This window comes from Scophthalmus maximus, chromosome 21 (genome assembly GCF_022379125.1).
Source record: "Scophthalmus maximus strain ysfricsl-2021 chromosome 21, ASM2237912v1, whole genome shotgun sequence".
In the NCBI taxonomy this organism is placed as follows: domain Eukaryota; kingdom Metazoa; phylum Chordata; class Actinopteri; order Pleuronectiformes; family Scophthalmidae; genus Scophthalmus; species Scophthalmus maximus.
The window spans coordinates 15,436,555-15,458,145 of NC_061535.1; the positions used below are offsets into that span (position 1 = coordinate 15,436,555).

Consider the following 21,591-nt stretch of genomic DNA (forward strand, 5'->3'; position numbering starts at 1 on the left):
TTGAGTTGAGTTGAGAGTTGAGTTGAGAGTTGAGTTGAGAGTTGAGTTGAGAGTTGAGTTGAGAGTTGAGTTGAGTTGAGTTGAGTTGAGAGTTGAGTTGAGAGTTGAGTTGAGTTGAGAGTTGAGTTGAGAGTTGAGTTGAGTTGAGAGTTGAGTTGAGAGTTGAGTTGAGTTGAGAGTTGAGTTGAGAGTTGAGTTGAGTTGAGTTGAGAGTTGAGTTGAGTTGAGAGTTGAGTTGAGAGTTGTGTTGAGTTGAGTTGAGAGTTGAGAGTTGAGAGTTGAGTTGAGTTGAGTTGAGAGTTGAGTTGAGTTGAGTTGAGAGTTGAGAGTTGAGTTGAGTTGAGTTGAGTTGAGTTGAGTTGAGAGTTGAGTTGAGAGTTGAGTTGAGTTGAGAGTTGAGTTGAGTTGAGTTGAGAGTTGAGTTGAGTTGAGTTGAGTTGAGAGTTGAGTTGAGAGTTGAGTTGAGAGTTGAGTTGAGTTGAGAGTTGAGTTGAGTTGAGAGTTGAGTTGAGAGTTGAGTTGAGTTGAGAGTTGAGTTGAGTTGAGAGTTGAGTTGAGAGTTGAGTTGAGAGTTGAGTTGAGAGTTGAGTTGAGAGTTGAGTTGAGTTGAGTTGAGAGTTGAGTTGAGTTGAGAGTTGAGTTGAGTTGAGAGTTGAGTTGAGAGTTGAGTTGAGTTGAGTTGAGTTGAGAGTTGAGTTGAGTTGAGAGTTGAGTTGAGAGTTGAGTTGAGTTGAGAGTTGAGTTGAGTTGAGAGTTGAGTTGAGAGTTGAGTTGAGTTGAGAGTTGAGTTGAGAGTTGAGTTGAGAGTTGAGTTGAGAGTTGAGTTGAGAGTTGAGTTGAGAGTTGAGTTGAGAGTTGAGAGTTGAGTTGAGAGTTGAGTTGAGTTGAGAGTTGAGTTGAGTTGAGTTGAGAGTTGAGTTGAGTTGAGAGTTGAGTTGAGAGTTGAGTTGAGAGTTGAGTTGAGAGTTGAGTTGAGTTGAGAGTTGAGTTGAGTTGAGAGTTGAGTTGAGAGTTGAGTTGAGAGTTGAGTTGAGAGTTGAGTTGAGTTGAGAGTTGAGTTGAGAGTTGAGTTGAGAGTTGAGTTGAGTTGAGAGTTGAGAGTTGAGTTGAGAGTTGAGTTGAGAGTTGAGTTGAGAGTTGAGTTGAGTTGAGAGTTGAGTTGAGTTGAGAGTTGAGAGTTGAGTTGAGAGTTGAGTTGAGAGTTGAGTTGAGAGTTGAGTTGAGTTGAGAGTTGAGTTGAGAGTTGGCAGCGTGAAGAAGTCTGAGGTGAGAAATTCACTCTGAGGCTGTTTCATTCAGAAAGCACCGTGAAGACGTTTCCCTTCCTGGAGCGTCGGCCGAGTTCTTCTGCCGCTTCTGCTTTTCCAGTCAAATCTCACGGCTGTTACATTTTCTATCTGATTTTGAGAGTGTTTCTTTTTCTCTCTGCCCTCTGTGATGTCGTCACGGAGATGACAACAGTGGAACTGTGCGGAGCGCCAGGCAGATTTCCATAAATGTGGTGACACCGGTCCATCTGTTGTTCCGCATGGAATTAATGCAAATCGGGGGTCGTGTGAGAGTTCAGCAGTAAATTCTCTCTTTGGGTTAAAGGTGTGATGTGACAGAGACGCAGCTGGAGTCATAACGTGGTTACAAGTGTAATAGCTGACATTCATTTTTATCTTTTGTAAAAGTTTGTCTGACCTGCAGGTTGTCTGGTCGTCTGATCTGTCGGACATCTTTTCTCAGGAAACAAACCTTGGTGACGTTTACGTCATTGAGTCGTGAAGCGTGAGGAGTTATTTCCAGTCGGTTGCGCGATGACTGAATACTCAAGGTTCTTCAGGCCGGGACTCGGACCATCAGTGAACCGTCAAACGAAGAGTCTAACAAATAACCAGAGAGAAGATGTTGACCACATGAATACGTTTTTACTTTTAACACATTTTTATTTTACAGCGTTTAAACGTTCAATCTCTCTTCAAACCAGAGAAGGTTTTTATGAATCTCATTGAGACTTTAGTGTAGGATGGATCCATGTTCACTGGATCCATACAGAAATTATCCTCTGATGAGAAGTGTCTCATCTGGTCCAGTCATCCAGTCCTGACGGGCTCCTTGTGTTTCCCTCCTGGATTCTGGAATTCTAAGTCTTTTTTTAATATATATACCCTTGCATATGTCCAAAAGTATGTGGACACCTAGTTCCTCCAATCTGCCAGTGGATCGGGTCCGGACCTCCGATGGTCTGAAGGTTGATTGGATCTGATCACAGTTCCTCCGCACTACACTGGTTGTTCCTTCTCATTGGACCTAAGGCCAGAGATGAACTCGCTTTTCGACCACGTGTTCACGCTCACGACGAGATGCGTCGTGAGTGTCATTGTTAATCTCTGGCTCTGTCGGAGGAAAACGGAAAAAGGTGCCGATAATGCTCCTATTAAACTAATTCAACCAATCACGTTGAGATCTCTTGTGGCCTCACGACGCAGCTCCTGTCGGAGGTTAGTCTGTGGTTACTGCTTAAATCAACGACGGCATGACAATGTTGCGGTTCGGTCCCTACGCTGCCCCCTACTCTTCATGTTGGTATCACATCATGCAGATGTGTAGCTTTAGTTTCTGAGGACGTGAAACAACGACGCACGAAAAAGACGCAGGATCTGCGAAGCGGGCGCGATGCAAGCGACAATATCACCGGCCCAAGGCGCCAAAATCAGGAGTGAAAACACAATATCACACGAGGACCGGCCTGTCCACATACTTTTGGCCATATGGTTTATCGATTTCTAGTTTATATCTGCATATGGAAATGATCCTGAGTGTCTTTCAGGAAAGGTCCCTATTTGTCAGGAGCCTCTATCACGCTCTCTCCTGGCGGCTCAGACGACGACTCTGGACCTGGACCGATCCAGAACCGGATGATTACGTCTCGTTTCTTTTCTCTGGAAGCTTCTATGGATTCCAGGACTCAGTGCTGCTCCTGTGGAGAACTGATCCCAGCAGGTTTCTCCCTCTGCGGGTTCCTTCGTCCTTTCACCTCCTCAGTCAGAAGTTTAACGCAGTGTGGACGTGGACGTTCTCCTCCCACGCCCCGCCCCCTTCAACCGAAGCCCCTCCCTCATGGACGAGGCGGGTCAGGATGTTGAGAAGACGCTGATGGACGTCTCTGCCACCGCCTCCTCTTCCTGCTGCGTCCTCTTCTTTCTCCCCCACCACTGTTTCCGAACACTCCTGCACCGCTCGCTGCAGCTCCACCTGCTCGGAAAAACACTGTCACTCGCTGATCGTGAAGAGACAGAAAACACCACGTGATTAAAAAACATTTTCTATTTTCCGAAAGCTCCTCACCTGCAGAGGGAGTCCTGCCTTGGCCCCGAGCAGAGTCGGAGAAAACCACGGCCGGAAAATCTTCTCACAAATCACCTGAAGAAGAAGAAGAAGAGAAGACAAAGAACCGTCACAGGAAGTGGAGAGGAGGAGGACGTGAAGAAGACATAGGAAGGGAAACAATCACACAGAAGAGAGGAAACGAGGGAAGGTGAGAAGACAGGATGAGGAAGAGGAGAGAGGAAATGAAATGAGAGGTGAGGAAGTAAGCGGACAGGAGACGACAGGAAGGCAGGAGAGAAGAGTTTTTATTGGTCAGTTAATGATGAATTAAAACTACAGATGAAACTATTATATGATACGACATAAGATAGATAAACATTCTTTTTTAAACAAATTCATAAACACAACACGTCTGCAGCTCCGACCCTCGTGTCCTCCGATCAGTCATTATCATTCCACATTCCTGTAACTACACCTTGTGAAAGACGAGGTGGACACGTCGGGCCTCGCGTCACATCGTCCAGCTGAGGAGGCGGAGCAGGAAGAAGACAGGCGGAGACGGGAAAGGTGAAAGGTCACTGACACATTGAACGTGACTCATACTGTGAAGAAGAGTTTCTTCTTTCACAGATCGTCACCTTCTAATTTAACCAAACTGAACTACACTCATCCAATTCTCATGGAAGTCGAGTGAATTTAATTATATTTTTCTTTTACTGTTTTACAAAGTTGCAGTTGAAAATCGTGTCTAGATTTAATCTGAATCTGGATAAATGGAGTTTTAGATGTCGTGCTGGATGAGGGCGACTTCACCATCAGACTTTGTCCGTGACGTTCAGATGGGATGAAGGACTCGTCCGTTTCTCTCTACATCAAAACGCTGTCGTCCCTTCTTCACCCACCGTCTCAGAGAGACCAGGTGAGGGTCTGAGATGGTCGTCATCATCAGCATCGTTCGACTCATCAGAGATGTCGTGTGGTGAAACCAACAAAGTGCTCGTCCTCGTCTCACCTGCAGGTTGCTGTTGCGGCGGCGGGGGATGCACCTGCGTCTGCTCAGGTCGCACCTGGACGAGCAGTCGAAGAAGTTGCAGTCGTCGTCGCTGCTGCAGTTCTGGTCCAGGATGTCCCTCATCTTGGGCTCGAAGAACGCCATGTCCACGTCGATCGCCACCACCTGCGAGACGAGAGAGAGTATTGATGGGCGTTTGCGGCGGGCCAATAGCAGCGGAGCGGACAGTAGCTATCGGCTGAACGGTGGTGGTCATGGCGGCACAAAGTGTCGTGCAGGAAGTGGAAAGAGATTCAGAAGTAAAAGTACCAGGATGTTCAGGTATCAACCACCGTGACGTCAACCGACGGTTTGAGGCCTCGAGTTTAGTATCTTTGTTCAGCGACATGTTGTTTTATTTGGAACAAGAAGTGACCATATTTGGAGGAGCAGGGGGTTGTGGCCTGACTTAGAGGTCAGCCACCTGCGACCTGCATTGATTGGACGGTACCAGCTGTCAATCATAATGTGCAAAATTAAGATCATGTATTGAAGAAGACTTGAAACTAGAGATTGAATCATAAACTCCTCAGGAAAATGTTTTACTGACGTTATTAATCAAGTGAGAAGTCGAGTAACTTTCTTATAGAGTCGCCCTCTGCTGGTCAGTTCACAGAATACAGGCTTCACACACTTTCTGGACCCGGAGTCAACGTCCATTTTAATATACAGTCTATGATCACAAGAGATAAATGATCGATTCAACCTGGGATCATTTATCATCTCATGGGTCCTTTAATAGTTTTTAATCTGAATCCCAATTTATCCCAGATACAAAGAAAATGAAACATCTTTTAGAGAAAACTGAAGGTCTGATCCACCTCCGTGTTGCCTCCAGCTGCTGCAGACAAACGTCTCTGATCTCTTGTTTTAAATACGCAGACTTTTACAGTGTTGGCATCAGAAACAGCCAGTTGTTAAATCTCCTGTGTCAGCACATGAATCCCTCTGATACCATGAGAACAAAACCCATCTGTTGTTTTTAAGGGGGAAACGTTCAGTACTGTAGTTTCAGCTGCAGCTCAGTGATGAATTATCGTCTGATAACAACCGCAGACCAAACACCAGGAGGATCCGTCAGACTCTGCTGATTCATTCATGGAGCTAAAATAAGCAAACGTCAACTATTTAATCTTTTATTTTAATGGATGATTTAGTGAAGGATGATAAGAATAGTAGGACGACGTGTCTGTTTCAGAGGATTGACGACGCACGTTCGACCACATTCATTTTCATAATCTACCAGGAAGCTGCTGGACTGAAGAACTACAAACATGTGGAAAGTTCAGGGCTTTTCTTGGGCCCTGGGTTTCGCCTCTCAGGCCCTGTCGTCTCGTGCAGGGTGTTTGGGGGTTTGTTAATTCAATCTGTTCGGTTCCTCTTGCTCGACTGAGCGGCTCGAGCACTCGTCGGTCTCGATCGTATGTTTCAGATAGCAGCTTTCATCAGCCGACTTGCGCCTCTCGCACAGTTGAAGCAGAACCACGAGTCGATTCCTTTCCTGACTGTGCGAAGCAACAAACACTTTCTGTCTCGTCGGCGTTCTTCTTCTGTGGTAAACAAACCGCGGCGACGGGGATTTCACTGTGTGAGCTCATGAATCGTGAGTTTTGGCTTCACACCGCAGACGATTTACTCGGACAGGACGAGTTAGAATTCAACAACAGCATTTCTGAAATGGTCCATTGTCTGTCCAGCTTTAGGAATGTGTTGTGTTCTCCCGTTTGAAAGGGAACAAAGGAACAAGAGCTCTACTCCGCCACCATCATCACGTCACCCCCTCGAACCAGAAGAATCATAAACCATCAGGTCCCTAAGAAACTAAAAGTGCTTTAGTACTTAGACCTTTTCCAACTAAACAAAGGACTTTAAGATAAAGAGTTCTGCCTCAATAGCTTTTAAAATGCCTTTGTCTCTGTCTTCACAGCTTCCTGCTTCGTGTTCATCCTGTCCATGTTCGTTATATTCTCAGAAGTGACGAAGGCCACTCGACGGAGACTCACCGTCAGGTCCTTCCTGATCGCAAAGTTCTCCGGCTTGATGTCGCACAGGTGCAGCTTGTGGGTGAAGTCGTTGTCAAAGTGCAGAACCATGTCCAGGAAGCTCAGCGCGATGCGGTGCACCATCTCCCTGGCGGTCCAGCGCCCCCGGGCCCCGGCTCGGTCCCGGCCCTGCAGCCCAGAGACGACCGCGTCCTCCAGGGAAAAGATGTTCTGGTCCCAGGCGTGTCCCGCCGACAGGTACTCCACAGCGTAGAAGTGACCGCAGGAGCCCGACACCTTGGCCACGTGGGTGCTGAGGTCCTGCAGGACTCTGGAGAGCAGAGGCGAGAGTATTGACTGTATATGAAGACGATCAGTGACTGTATATAAAGATGATCACTGACTGTGTATAAAGATGATCACTGACTGTGTATAAAGATGATCACTGACTGTATATAAAGACGATCACTGACTGTATATGAAGACGATCACTGACTGTATAAAGACAATCACTGTATATAAAGACAATCACTGACTGTATATAAAGACGATCACTGACTGTATATAAAGACGATCACTGACTATATAAAGACAATCACTGTATATAAAGACAATCACTGACTGTATATAAAGACGATCACTGACTGTATATAAAGACGATCACTGACTATATAAAGACAATCACTGTATATAAAGACAATCACTTACTGTATATAAAGACAATCACTGACTGTATATAAAGACGATCACTGACTGTATATAAAGACGATCACTGACTGTATAAAGACAATCACTGTATATAAAGACAATCACTGACTGTATATAAAGACGATCACTGACTGTATATAAAGACGATCACTGACTATATAAAGACAATCACTGTATATAAAGACAATCACTGACTGTATATAAAGACGATCACTGACTGTATATAAAGACGATCAATGACTGTATATAAAGACGATCACTGACTGTATATAAAGACGATCACCGACTGTATATAAAGACGATCACTGACTGTGTATAAAGACGATCACTGACTGTATATAAAGACGATCAGTGACTGTATATAAAGACGATCAATGACTGTATATAAAGACGATCACTGATTGTATATAAAGACGATCAGTGACTGTATATAAAGACGATCAATGACTGTATATAAAGACGATCACCGACTGTATATAAAGACGATCACTGACTGTATATAAAGACGATCAATGACTGTATATAAAGACGATCACCGACTGTATATAAAGACGATCAGTGACTGTATATAAAGACGATCAATGACTGTATATAAAGACGATCACTGACTGTATATAAAGACGATCACTGACTGTATATAAAGACGATCAATGACTGAGCGTCTGTTCTCTCCAACTGGAAACCAACCGCCGTCTTTTTGTTCTCAAGCGTAGCAACAGTGATGCGTTTCAAAACTCAAACTTACTGATGCGAACGCAGCCTTTGATTCCTGGCGTCAGTTCACCGTGAACAAACTTTCCCATGGATCATCTAACAGAATCTGAAATGAGGCTTCTGTTCCCAGGATCTGTGCCGGTCGGGCTGCGGTCGTGTTACCTGAGGAAGGTGTACTCCTCCTGCTGCAGCAGGGCCCAGAGCGAGGCCAGCTCGGCTCTGGAGTAACTCTTCTCTTGGTTTTTCAGCTTCTTCCCCCAAAGTCTGGCCAGGGAGCTGTTTCCTCCTCCTCCGTCTTCATCCTCGTCCTCGTCAGCCAGCCCCAGGGAGTTTCTGACCTGAGATCAGAGGAAATACACTTTGATATTTGTCTGATTAGCATCTGTAAGAGCAACATGCCTATGATGTGATACGACTTACTTCCAGAGTGGCGTAGAAAACCACATCGAGTGGGGAGAGCTCCTCGGCCGTGTCCTGTCGAGCAGAACAACAGATTGTTGTGAATCAGTTTTTACTGAGTTCAGCTTCCTCTGATTAATCCTGACAGGTGAGCTCGGCGTCACCTGGTAGTCCAGGATCCCCAGCGGCTCGTAGGAGGAGAAGTTCTCCAGCTTGGACTTGAGGATGATGGGGTTTCCCCTCCAGCGCGCCTCGATCACCTTCTTCCCGTTCTCGTAGTAGAGGCAGCGCTTGTACTCGACCAGGCCGAGCACGCACAGATCCTCGCACATGTCGCCCGTCACCGAGCCCTCGCCGAACTCCAGACACTGTGACAGACGGAGCAGAGGCGTGAGTCACTGGATCCACTACAACGTCACGGCCGTTAGTTCTGGTTAAACCAAGATATCGGCCTTTTTCCTTCCACTTGATATTAACCATGACATTAAAGTCAAAATACGATTTCTCTGCTGCAACATCATCGTTCTCCTTCAGGACGTTCCGAGCATTTCAACCTGAAAGACGCCGCCGTCCGGACACGGACACAGAGATGATACGAACTGAGGCAAACGGCATCGCGTCATTATCGTTAGCTGGGCAATGTTGACCTGATGATGGCGTCAAGAGAAGGTCTTCACCTGGTGAGCGATCAGACATGGATGTGTTCGAGGGTCCGTGGATATATAACTTCATGTTCGTGAAGAGCGAGTTCCTCTGAGCTGAAGACGTTTTCGTTGCAGGTTTCGAGGTTTCATCTCGACATCGTCGTGAGTTTTCTCTTCATTTCTTTCACCAGCTCGGTGCGTCCGCTCCAGGAGGCGATTGGACGTCCGAGCGAGCGCAGTCACGAGGAACGTCCAGCGGGTGTTAGGGGCGAGGCTGAGGATGAGCTCCTCTCGGGTCGGAGGATTACCTGGCTAATCCTCCGGCTCGGCCCACATTCCAACACAAACATCAGTGAGCAGCTCAGAGACTAAACCCCGACATCCTGCTTCTGACACCTGCCTGAAAACTGAGTTTAACACCAGTTAGTCGACTTCACTACTGTGTGAAGATCAGAGCAGTTGCATGTTCGCAGTTTTACAGTGTAACATAAACTACATGTCCATAGCTCTCTAAACTCAAACGCTCCCATGTTTACCGACAACTTATGATTTGTGGTGCAACGTTCTCCCTCTGAATTTAAGATCTCGGCTCCAAACAGAATCGTTTCAGGGTTCAGACCGACGCACTTTGACCCGGGACCACAAGGCCCGACTGGTCATCGGGAGATTTCCCGCTGGGCGATTGTGTCGACAAACTAAACACAGTAGTATTAAAATAGATTGGTTTGGTTCTTTTGGTACCAAATGGTTTTACACGTCCCTTCCTCGTGGATGTCTGTCTTTCTGTCTGTCTGTCTGTCTGTCTGTCTGACTGACTGACTGTCTGACTGTCTGACTGACTGTCTGTCTGTCTGTCTGTCTGTCTGCCTGTCTGACTGCCTGTCTGTCTGACTGTCTGTCTGTCTCTCTGTCTGACTGTCTGACTGTCTATCTGTCTGTCTGCCTGCCTGCCTGTCTGTCTGACTGTCTGTCTGTCTGACTGTCTGTCTGTCTGTCTGTCTGTCTCTCTCTCTGTCTGTCTGTCTGTCTGTCTGTCTGTCTGACTGTCTGTATGTCTGTCTCTCTGTCTGTCTGACTGTCTGTATGTCTGTCTGTCTCTCTGTCTGTCTCTCTGTCTGCCTGTCTGTCTCTCTGTCTGCCTGTCTGTCTGTCTGTCTGTCTGACTGTCTGACTGTCTGTCTGTCTGTCTGTCTGACTGTCTGTCTGTCTGTCTGCCTGTCTGTCTGACTGTCTGCCTGTCTGTCTGACTGTCTGTCTGTCTGTCTGCCTGTCTGACTGTCTGTCTGTCTGCCTGTCTGCCTGTCTGTCTGTCTGTCTGTCTGTCTGACAACATGGACTCGATGAAGACTCTGACTGAATCTCGGTCCGGTTCTCGCCAGCAAACAGCGGAACGATCCGGAGCGATGATGGTGATGTGGGCGACTCCCCTCGAGCGGACGACTGAGACAAACGGGCACAGGAAGCAAATGAGCTCCAGACGGGAATCGAACGCCAACGCGACCGCAGAGGGAACCAGTACAGGCTCATATGTCAGACTCAGCTTGTTGATCCGCTGCAGCTGGAGTTGGTTAATTCACACGAGTAGACTCTATATGTTTGTCTGTTCAATCTCATCCCTCTCTTCTTCTTCTTCTTCCTCGTCCTCCCTCTCTTCTTCTTCTTCTTTCCTTCTTCTTCCAACTTTAAATCTGCCCTCCCAGGCTCAACACCACCTTCATCCCCTTTCCTTTCTTCCTTGTTTCCTACCCTCAGAGTTTTTCCGTGTGAACGCTCAGAGAAAGCCGAGACGTTCCGAACGGACCGGTTCGCAGTGAAAGGCTCTTTGTTGTCCCGCTCAGCCTGACATTCCATAACGGTACGAGCCGAACACACGAGGAACATGAAAAGGCCTTCATCACATTCCTATGTGTGTGTTAACCCTGAAGGCCGAGTGAGCGAGCGAGAGTCTGTCTGTTGTCTGTGTAATGTCTGTCTGTCGGGTGGAACATGGATCAGATCAAAGGGGGCGGAGCCAGGAATGTTTGATCTCTTTCTTTAACTTCGTGAGAAAGACGTTTTTTGAACACGTTCACTGATTTCATGACGCCGTTACGTTGGTCACAGGCTCAGAGGAAACGATCTTCTGCTCGCTGTCGGATTGATTTCACATGTTCTTGCCCTGAAACCTGGAGGAACATGGAGGAACCTGGAGGAACAAGGAGGAACCTGGAGGAACATGGAGGAACATGGAGGAACCTGGAGGAACATGGGGGAACATGGAGGAACAAGGAGGAACCTGGAGGAACATGGAGGAACATGGAGGAACCTGGGGGAACCTGGAGAAACATGGAGGAACCTGGAGGAACATGGAGGAACCTGGGGGAACATGGGGGAACATGGAGGAACATGGAGGAACCTGGAGGAACATGGGGGAACATGGAGGAACATGGAAGAACCTGGGGGAACATGGAGGAACATGGAGGAACCTGGAGGAACATGGGGGAACATGGAGGAACATGGAAGAACCTGGGGGAACATGGAGGAACATGGAGGAACCTGGAGGAACATGGGGGAACATGGAGGAACATGGAAGAACCTGGGGGAACATGGAGGAACATGGAGGAACCTGGAGGAACATGGGGGAACATGGGGGAACCTGGAGGAACATGGAGGAACCTGGAGGAACATGGGGGAACATGGAGGAACATGGAAGAACCTGGGGGAACATGGAGGAACATGGAGGAACATGGGGGAACCTGGAGGAACATGGAGGAACCTGGGGGAACATGGAGGAACATGGGGGAACGTGGAGGAACACGGAGGAACATGGAGGAACATGGAGGAACCTGGAGGAACATGGAGGAACATGGAGGAACCTGGGGGAACATGGAGGAACATGGGGGAACGTGGAGGAACATGGAGGAACACGGAGGAACATGGAGGAACATGGAGGAACCTCCTGTACCTGCGTCTTGAATAAGTCTGAAGAGTCTAAGAGAAAGTTGCTGGAACGGAAGCGTCTCTTCATCCCTGCCGCCGCCCAGTTCTTCAACAGCACGACAGCCAGTGATTAATCACCGGTGACAGGAGGTCAGAGGTCAGTGATGTACAGTAATGTACAGTAATGTGTCCCCACAAGGCCGCGGTGTAAATCAACACCTCATAAACCCGCTTGTTGTGCTGAGCAGGACGAGAGCGCCGAGAACAATGGTGTGACTTATTTTACACACTGTGAAATGTACGAGGGCTGAAGGGCTCGTATTCACACACACACACACACACACACACACACAGCGTGGGTGGAGCAGTTGAACTCAGGCTCAGTTCAGTGCAAGTGTAGGCTGATCTCACAGCTGGTGAGTCCACAGCCGCAGGCCACAACACAGTGTGCACCACTGTTCCTCTGCTAATGACCACACACACACACACACACACACACATTTCCCTTTAAACACACACATACATTTTGCTCCGAGCCTCTCGCCAGCGGTTTGTTTCCGTAATGAGCCAACAAGAAGGTCCGACAGACGAGTGCAGGCGCTGTGTGCAGGCGGTGACAACATTTAGTTTAGTCCACAAACTTTGGTTTTCGAAATGTTGATTTGTGGGTTTCTTGTGTTAGGGCGTGTTTTTGGCCTCAGGCTTTTAAACCTGTCAAAACTCACAGAGACGCTCTTAAAGAGAGCGTGACGAAGAGGCTGGAGGCATGCAAATGTGCACACACTGACAGAGGTCGCACACACACACACACACACACATTCAACAGGTACCACGGTCACTGGCCTCAGCTGATGTTGATCTACGAGGCTCATGCAAACACTCGTACACCTGCAGTCAAACACTCCAACACAAACCTCAGAACTCTTTTTGTTTGAGCGTCAAAAACTAGTCGAGTGCAGAAAGTCGCCAACAGACATCAGACTCTCAGTCCTGTGGCTTTGTTCTGCAGACAGACGTGTTCTGACGCACGGCTGATCAAACGTGCTCAGAACTTTCCTTGTCCAGAAAGTTTTAAATTTGTTCAAGAATAAAGAGATTGTGGAAAAGACAAAGATCTCACTCTCTCTTCGGGGCGTCTGTACTCGGCAGTGCAGATTCAAAACTGTGTATTGTCAGAGGCGGCGGCGGCGACTGGTTTGGGGTCAGTGGAGCTTCAGAGAGAAAAGCGAAGGCTTGTTGACGCCTCGTCGCTCGTATGAAACACGGCCGCAATCTCCTCGCTCTCTGATCTTCTCTTCTCCCTTCGACGGACCACGGTGGACGAACGGAGCAGCGGTGGAACCCGACAGAACATGTGGTCAGTTGTTGTTACCACATCATGTTTCACTCCTCTACATTTATCTCAGATCCAGTTACTGTCCACTCTCTGCAGACACAAGCTTTTTTGCAGAAGAAAAAGAAAACCGTTGTTTTCCAGACCAACAAGTTGATTGGACAGTTTTCTGCCTGCATCATCATCATCATCATCATCATCATCATCATCATCATCATCATCATCAGCCATGTGAACAAACCAACTCAACTCCACGACGTACATGTGACCCCTGCGACCCACGAGCAGGCCCTGAGGTCGACGACCTGCGTGTTTAACATAACCGCTCTGAAGATAATGTGACGACCTGCAGAGGTGAAACACCTGGAGCCTCACGAGTCCAGACGCGAGTCAGCGGTTCACATGACGATCTGAACCCAAGTCCGGTTCATTGTTAACACGTGTGGTTGGTTCTTCCAGATGTGAGTGAAATCCAACATGACAGGAGGCAAACGAGCGTGAAGTCAGAACGACCTCACATCTGTTTCTGAACCTGCAGCTGTTCACTGTCGTCGGACGAGTCCTGCAAATTCACACTGATCGTCTCTATATACAGTCAGTGATCGTCTCTATATACAGTCAGTGATCGTCTTTATATACAGTCAGTGATCGTCTTTATATACAGTCAGTGATCGTCTCTATATACAGTCAGTGATCGTCTTTATATACAGTCAGTGATCGTCTTTATATGCAGTCAGTGATCGTCTCTATATACAGTCAGTGATCGTCTTTATATACAGTCAGTGATCGTCTCTATATACAGTCAGTGATCGTCTTTATATACAGTCAGTGATCGTCTTTATATACAGTCAGTGATCGTCTCTATATACAGTCAGTGATCGTCTTTATATACAGTCAGTGATCGTCTTTATATACAGTCAGTGATCGTCTCTATATACAGTCAGTGATCGTCTTTATATACAGTCAGTGATCGTCTTTATATACAGTCAGTGATCGTCTCTATATACAGTCAGTGATCGTCTTTATATACAGTCAGTGATCGTCTTTATATACAGTCAGTGATCGTCTTTATATACAGTCAGTGATCGTCTCTATATACAGTCAGTGATCGTCTTTATATACAGTCAGTGATCGTCTTTATATACAGTCAGTGATCGTCTTTATATACAGTCAGTGATCGTCTCTATATACAGTCAGTGATCGTCTTTATATACAGTCAGTGATCATCTTTATATACAGTCTCTGATCTTCTTTATATACAGTCAGTGGTCGTCTTTATATACAGTCAGTGGTCGTCTTTATATACAGTCACTGATCTTCTTTATATACAGTCAGTGGTCGTCTTAATATACAGTCAGTGATCGTCTTTATATACAGTCAGTGGTCGTCTTTATATACAGTCAGTGGTCGTCTTTATATACAGTCAGTGATCGTCTTTATATACAGTCAGTGGTCGTCTTTATATACAGTCACTGATCGTCTTTATATACAGTCACTGATCGTCTTTATATACAGTCAGTGATCGTCTTTATATACAGTCAGTGGTCGTCTTTATATACAGTCAGTGGTCGTCTTTATATACAGTCAGTGATCGTCTTTATATACAGTCAGTGGTCGTCTTTATATACAGTCAGTGGTCGTCTTTATATACAGTCAGTGGTCGTCTCTATATAAACACAGTTTGACTTTAGATAAACCCAGTCCCCTGTTAAGGAACAAACCAGGCAGTATTAAAAAGACTGATGTGGGCCATAAAAGAAAGCAGCGTGAGGCCATATATAGGCAGAGGAATGCCAGAGACGTGCAGGGACAGGATCAGCGATTAGACCGTAAATAGTCTGACTGTGGCATTTTAGAGCTTCCCTGACAGGGAATTTTACATCATAACTGTGCTGGATGTTGTAATATTGACATCAGGCGGGGGGGGGGGGGGTCCTGTTTGATGTTTCCTCATGAAGAAAAACCTCTCAGTGGATTATTCTTCAGCAGGACGAATCTGATAATCGCCTCATTTGATCTAATGACAACTTTTCTGATCCAGCAGCAGAAAGTTGTTCGTTTTCAGAACATGGACAGAAACGACGAGGTGACGGGAGTTGGATCTCAGCAATAAGACAAATATGTCTTTTAATTTTTTGCTGCTTTAGCCCAAAGCTGGACGGTTGTTTTCTCACTGGAGCAGTTTCCTCTCAGATCCACCAGAGGAATGATGCAGTTTCCCAACAGTGTATTTTTATCTTTGTCCCACGGGATCGTTGGCTCTCAGAGTATTTCTGGTGTTTAACCGTGTTCTACAGTGACCTGACTGACAGAAGGTTAAATAAACCAAAATTACATCATCATTTATGTACAGCTCATCCCAGCAGAACGTTCAGATCCGTCGTCACAATCACCGCATCTTTCTGAGAAACATCCATCTTCCACTTACACGAGGTCGGGTCGCGGTGGCAGGTGAACCAGGATGGTCCAGACGTCGTTCAGACTCACGGTGCTCACGGAGTTAGCTCACGGTGCTAGCTCACGGTGCTAGCTCACGGAGTTAGCTCACGGTGTTAGCGGTCTGGTGGTGCGGTCGTCAAAGTCACGTCCTGGCTCCGGCTCTGGACTGGTCAAGAGCTCTGACAGTGAATCGCTGGCTTACGACCTCCTGCGTCCTGAAGAACTGCTGTTTGCTGTCAAGACATTTCTCTGCTGTAACTTCTTCCAGCCGCTGCCGTGATCAGAAACAGCCAGGGAGAGATCCAGTCGCTGTTATCTCATCACTCTCAACATGTTGTTCCCATTACAGATGCTGGTCGACTGTTTGCCGGCAGATCTGCGTCCAGATGAGACAAATTATCCTCATAAAGTTGGAGGCGTACTTGGCTCGCTACTGGAGCGTTTACCTGCTCAGTCAGTTCAAGGTCATGACCTCAAACCTTCTCTCGACTTCACTCCACGGTTCAACCTGTTGTTTCTGTTTCTTGTCTTTTAAAAAGCCTCGGGGAGTGTTTTCTCTGCACATCATTATGTCTTTATTTGTATGTGAATCCCAACTGAGGGAACCTCCCCCCCTCTGTGTTTATGTACCGCAGAGCGTCGAGCACCTGAAGTAGTTTAATCCGCTATTTCAAAGGCAGGTTCAAGGTTTTGAGGAAGGACAGGTGTTCACACAGGAAGCAGAGGATGAAAAGACCAGTGGAGACGAGCCTGAACCACGGCTCTGAGCGGTGATCCCGTCAGTCAGCGAACACAACACAAAGGGTTTCCTGTTAAATCCCCACATTTTAAACATATTTCTGGAAAAAGATGAAGTTGTGCAGCGAGTCCTTCACGCAGCAGCTGCATCTGCGCCTCATTACCGCCGCCTGAGGAGCCAAGAGAGCTTCTGGAAACTCCAAACCTCCGTCAACATGTGGCTGCAGTTGCTCTCTGAGCGGTGAGAAGTTGATTCAGCAAACATCCACTGTTTGTTGACTTTGGACTCTGTGTTTATGTGGCATTTCACCACTTTGGATCTCTAAGAGGTTAAATATCGCAGGGAGGGAGAGAGGGAGACATCACAGCCTGAGTGATGGAAACGTGTTTGTATGTTTCCACATTTCATCACAACATGTGGCCACGACGTTGTTCGTTCAAGGAGGCGGAGGAAATGTGATGGAGATGTCAGGAGTTTTAAGCGAGAATCCTAAAGAGTTTTTAAGATTTACTCGTCTTCATCAACACGTTGGTGACGGACGTAAAGTTTGTGTCTCCTCCGACATGTTCCTGACGCCAGACGCTGAAGAAAGACTCGTTCAGTCGCAGCTCCTCATGAATGAAGGAACCAACCATGTGACTCTGATTTCAGCAACGGGACACAGTGAAACATTATCACGTGAACTTGATGTAACTCTGGAACTAATACACCACATGAGAGCTCAGACGCACCGAGGATGGATTGATGGATTGTTTGACCAATCGAAAAGCAAGAAAACGCGATAGCTGTGTCACAATCCAGCTCTACAAAGGTTGAACTGGGATCAGCCGGTCTGGTCTTCGGAGGTTTCCCTATTCCCACCACCAGCTTGTCTCGCTCTTACCGTTGCATCGTTAGCTACTTTAAGCGGCCGCCAGCATATATGTGTGATGTGAAGGGGTGAACCTCTTTGGAAATGAAGGGTTAGGAGCAGAGAGCGTTTGGTTTACCCACAGTGCATCAGTAGATGCTGCGCTGGATACGACCATTAAGAGCCAGTGACCTCTGGCTGTTTAACTGCGGATCAAGTTTCTGTGAATCACCGTCACTCAGTCGGACGGTGACAGAGATTCACAGAAACTTGATCTGCAGTTTGTCCTCAAATAGTGTGAAGGATGAATTGAAAGCTGGAATCTTCAGAGTGTTTGCGCTGTAAACAGGAGCGAGAGGCTTCTGCATGTTTCTGTCCCATTATCTGCAAATACTTCACATTCCTCAGGACAACTTTCCAAATCATGCATCAATTATTTGGCTCGTTTCTTTCCTTCCAGTCAGCAACTGGCTTCAGTTCATTTCTGTGGCAGAAAGATCTTCGATCGTCTTCATATACAGTCAGTGTCTTTATATACAGTCAGTGATGGTCTTTATATTCAGTCAGTGATCGTCTTTATATTCAATCAGTGAAGGTCTTTATATACAGTCAGTGATCGTCTTTATATACAGTCAGTGATCGTCTTTATATACAGTCTCTGATCGTCTTTATATATAGTCAGTGATCGTCTTTATATACAGTCAGTGAAGGTCTTTATATTCAGTCAGTGATCGTCTTTATATACAGTCTCTGATTGTCTTTATATTCAGTCAGTGATCGTCTTTATATACAGTCTCTGATCGTCTTTATATACAGTCAGTGATCGTCTTCATATACAGTCAGTGAAGGTCTTTATATACAGTCACTGATCGTCTTTATATACAGTCACTGATCGTCTTTATATTCAGTCAGTGATCGTCTTTATATACAGTCAGTGATCATATTTATATACAGTCACTGATCGTCTGATCGTCTTTATATACAGTCTATAGCCTGAATCATCACTTCACTCAGGTGTGTGGTAACCGACTCACCAGTCGCTGCAGGATCCTCTTGCTCTTGTCGTCGGTGCAGTAGTCGGACATGATGCTCCTGTGGACCAGAACCAGGCCGTTCAGGAACAACCAGGAGCCGAACCAGAGCAGAGCGAACACCAGGGTCCCTCGACGGGACCACAGCCGGAGGCCCAGCCACCTGAGCAGGCACAGCCGGCCGCCGCGACCCCCTCCGCCGGAGACCAGCCCTCCAGGGAGCATGGCGGCTGCGGTCATAACCCTCCTCCAACAACAAGTGATCCGACTAGAGACAGAAGCAGCTGCAGAATCTGAAACTCCCAGTTGAGCAACAAGTTTCAGTTTGATAATGTAAGAGACATTGGAAGGAGAATGAATGTTCCTGAGCTCATATTACATGGAAACTGTTCATCTCATCGTCCTCTGTGTTTGAGTGAATTTGTTTTTAAAAGATAATTAACTCCATCAGCCGCGTATCTCCCATGATCCTCTGCAGCAAGTGAAGGTGGAAACCCAAGATCAAAAATGTGTCTTGAGTCACGAGGAACATCCGTAAGACCGGGTGATCTGTCCTCTAAGACAGAAGAAGAGGAAGAAGAAGAAGGAGAAGAGGGCCGACTGCAACACGTTCCAGACCCTGACAGTCGCCTGCTCCGACCTGACGTGTCCTCGCTCATCGACCGGTTGGTGCAACTTCCTCACATCGAGTCAACGAGTGTCGAGCAACAGGAAATAACGGAGGAGCAACCGCCCAGACTTCACACACACGTATTTCCTGTGAGGATGTTTGTCCCTGCAGATCGACCTCGTGGCTTCACTGTCAAGCTCCAAGGGAAGTTCCCGAGAGAACCTTCGAAAGAAACGACTTCCCGCTGGAAAAATCCCAAAGACTGAGACGTCCTCCAGGAACGGAGCTGCAGTTTCCTAACGATCACCTCAGAGGAAAAATGGAGGCATAAAAGTTTCCTTGATGTCAAGAAATAGAAAAATACTTTTTTTACTGCTCCGATCTGGAAGGAAGCCGAGGAAGAAGACGTCCCTGGCGAGCGACGAAGATCTGTGACGAGAGGAAAAGAGTCGATGCTTTAGATCTTTACTCTTAAAAATAACTTCATCAATAATCAATGATTTTACCCCAAAGAAGAAGAAACAGCATCAAGACGAGCATTTCATTTTCCTGTCTTAGAGGGAAACTGTCTGTTACCAAAGGAATGAAACCATCAGCTCGTGAGAGGAGCAGGAGACGCCGCTGTCGCCTCGTCCTCGCGTTCCTGTGGAGAAAGATCATTATCTTCCTCCCGCGGGCTCAGTCCAGGGTTTAAGCCTGTAGACTTTAAAAAGAAACGACTCGTCTGGTTTTATTAATGTGAAGGGAAAGCACCTTGGTCCTCAGGCCTCAGATCGTCGGGTGTCTGGTTTCTGTCAGAAACTTTCACTGAGGCATTTAAAAACTCTGCCGACCTCATTATTTAGCCATTATTACCACTTCCTGATGCGGCTGTGGTGAAACCACGAACTGAGGGGAAAAGAAAGAACTACGCTCTGGGACACACAGACGCCGGTTGTGGTCGTGTGGCTCAGACTGTTTCTCTGGTTCCTGAGTAGAAAACCCATTTTCATTTTTTAAAACGAGAATGAGCAAAAGTCAAATCAGGCTTCAACAATTCCAAGCTCCAGCAGGTTGTTGACCAGGACTGTGACGTCACGTCAGCGCCTCTGACCACGACCCTCCAGGAGCGAAGCAGCGGCTGGTTGGTTTCACTCACCGGCTCCGTTATGGAGCAGAAAGACGCCGCAGAGGCTCCAACAGTCTGACTTCAGGTGTGAAGAGAGAAGAAACATCGATCCACTGTCCTGCAGAGTAACCACCTCTCGCCTCACGAGTCGCTCGGATCCTGAAATCCAAACTTCTTCCTCTGATCCTCCCTTTTCTGCTTTTCCTTTGAAATGACAATGAAAAACTCCAAAACCAGGATTAATCCGACTCTGAGCTCCTCGCAGTCCCACGGAGGGTGTTTAAAAGATGATGCTTCTCAACTCACCTGAAGCAACTAAGATAATTCAACTTGAATGTGGTGAAACCGCCTCCTCCTCCTCGAGGTGATGATTGAGTCCCAAAGCAGGATTTGACCCCGGGCAGTTCCTGGAATATACCGAGGGCCTGTCAGCAGGTCCCCGGGTCACCGGGGTCGTCCAGATCACTCAACGTCTCTTGATGATGAAAACCTCCAGGAGTTTAGATTTAAAAATGGTAATCAGCTTTCATCAGCTGATGAAGATAGAAATCATGAACCTTTCTGTGAGCGGACGCTGAAGCTCTGACGTCCAGGGAGATAAACATCCTCCGACTGTGACAGATGCGGTCGTCTCCAGGTCCAGTGTGTCGCTGCTGGCAGCAGCAGCAGGTCTCAGTTCTGTGGAAGATGCTCTCCTGAAGACGAACCGTGATCTTCTCAGCAGGCGAAGGATCGGAGCCGAGACAAAGCGTCAGTAAACCCTGGTTCTGGACTGTCAGGCAGCTCCAGTAGACGCCTGCTGTTTCAGCAGCTCTGGTTTCTGCTCACGCTCCCTCCGCCTGACGCTCTGTGTGAGTGTGTGTGTGTGTGTGTGTGTGTGTATGTGGCGCGCAGGCTTGTTTTTTCCAGCCTCATTCCTCTTCCTTCCTTCAGTCTGCTGCACTCCCAGCGTTTTCCTTACTCTTTCCTACCAACTGTGTTTGTGTGTGTGTGTGTGTGTGTGTGTGTCCTCAGGGAAGAAGGGAGGCGGCTCCTCCAGCCCCCCCCCCCTCTCAAACTGGAGACCCCCCACCACCACCCCGTTACCACGGCAGCAAGTCTCTGCTAAGGTTCAGTCGCACATGCAGCTTCACTGAGCTTCGCCAAATTAAAAGCCTCCCCCCCCCCCCCCCCCCCCCCCCCACACACACACACACACACACACACATACACACAACAGACACACACACACAAACAAACAGACACACACACTCCTGTGCAAACCAACCAATGAAAGCAGCTCGTTGGTCCATGACATGTTGGTAATTGCAGAATTTCTGCAAATGCTAATAAAGTCCTGCAGACACAAAGAGAGGGCGGCTGCTCGGCGTGGACGTCGGTGTCTTCACTTCCTTCCCGTCAGTCAGTGTTCCCTCTCGTGTCTCTGCGTTTGGTCTCCTCCGCCTCCCGAGGTGAAACGTCTTCAGTCTTCCAGCCTGCAAACGACCCACAGATCGTCCCCGTGAGCTCTTGTCCGCAGCGCTGTCGGTCAACCACAGAGCGGAGTCCTCGTCTACATCGTCTCTCGTCTTGAGCCTCTTGTTAGCCGCAGCCAATCATCCCGGGCCGCTCGTTAGGGGTAGCCACGCCCCTCTCTGGCATGTTAATTGACTGAAGCAGATTCGTGAAAAGTTGCTGGCCTCGCAAATTTCTGTGAGATTATTATTTTTTTACTTTCACGTCTCCGGAGGTTTGATGAAGTTTAATCTG

General features: G+C 47.4%; 1 protein-coding gene across 5 annotated transcripts; it reads right to left on the reverse strand.

The window, feature by feature from the left end:
* Positions 1-1,898: 1,898 nt before the first annotated feature.
* On the reverse strand, positions 1,899-20,811 carry dipk1c (divergent protein kinase domain 1C). Of its 5 annotated transcripts, none has more exons than XM_035619212.2 (9): positions 20,149-20,811; positions 18,128-19,163; positions 8,334-8,537; positions 8,191-8,244; positions 7,933-8,108; positions 6,370-6,679; positions 4,328-4,492; positions 3,334-3,408; positions 1,899-3,240 (listed from the first exon to the last, which is right to left on the reverse strand). In XM_035619212.2, exons 2-9 carry the CDS (start codon positions 18,362-18,364, stop codon positions 3,031-3,033), a joined length of 1,431 nt encoding a protein of 476 aa, XP_035475105.1. In that variant the 5' UTR covers positions 18,365-19,163; positions 20,149-20,811; the 3' UTR covers positions 1,899-3,030. The 5 variants fall into 5 exon arrangements, with proteins under 5 accessions (XP_035475105.1, XP_035475104.1, XP_035475103.1 ...); XM_035619211.2 differs by having other exon boundaries at positions 19,873-20,811; XM_035619210.2 differs by having other exon boundaries at positions 19,488-20,811.
* Positions 20,812-21,591: the final 780 nt, after the last annotated feature.

Excerpts from the sequence above, each read along its gene's own strand:
- dipk1c (XM_035619212.2), bottom strand. The coding sequence starts at position 18,364 with ATGACCGCAGCCGCCATGCTCCCTGGAGGGCTGGTCTCCGGCGGAGGG. Across the intron at positions 8,245-8,333 it reads TGGGGATCCTGGACTACCAG|GACACGGCCGAGGAGCTCTC; the intron begins GTGACGCCGAGC and ends TCTGCTCGACAG. Across the intron at positions 3,409-4,327 it reads GCCGCAACAGCAACCTGCAG|GTGATTTGTGAGAAGATTTT; the intron begins GTGAGACGAGGA and ends CTTCTTCTTCAG.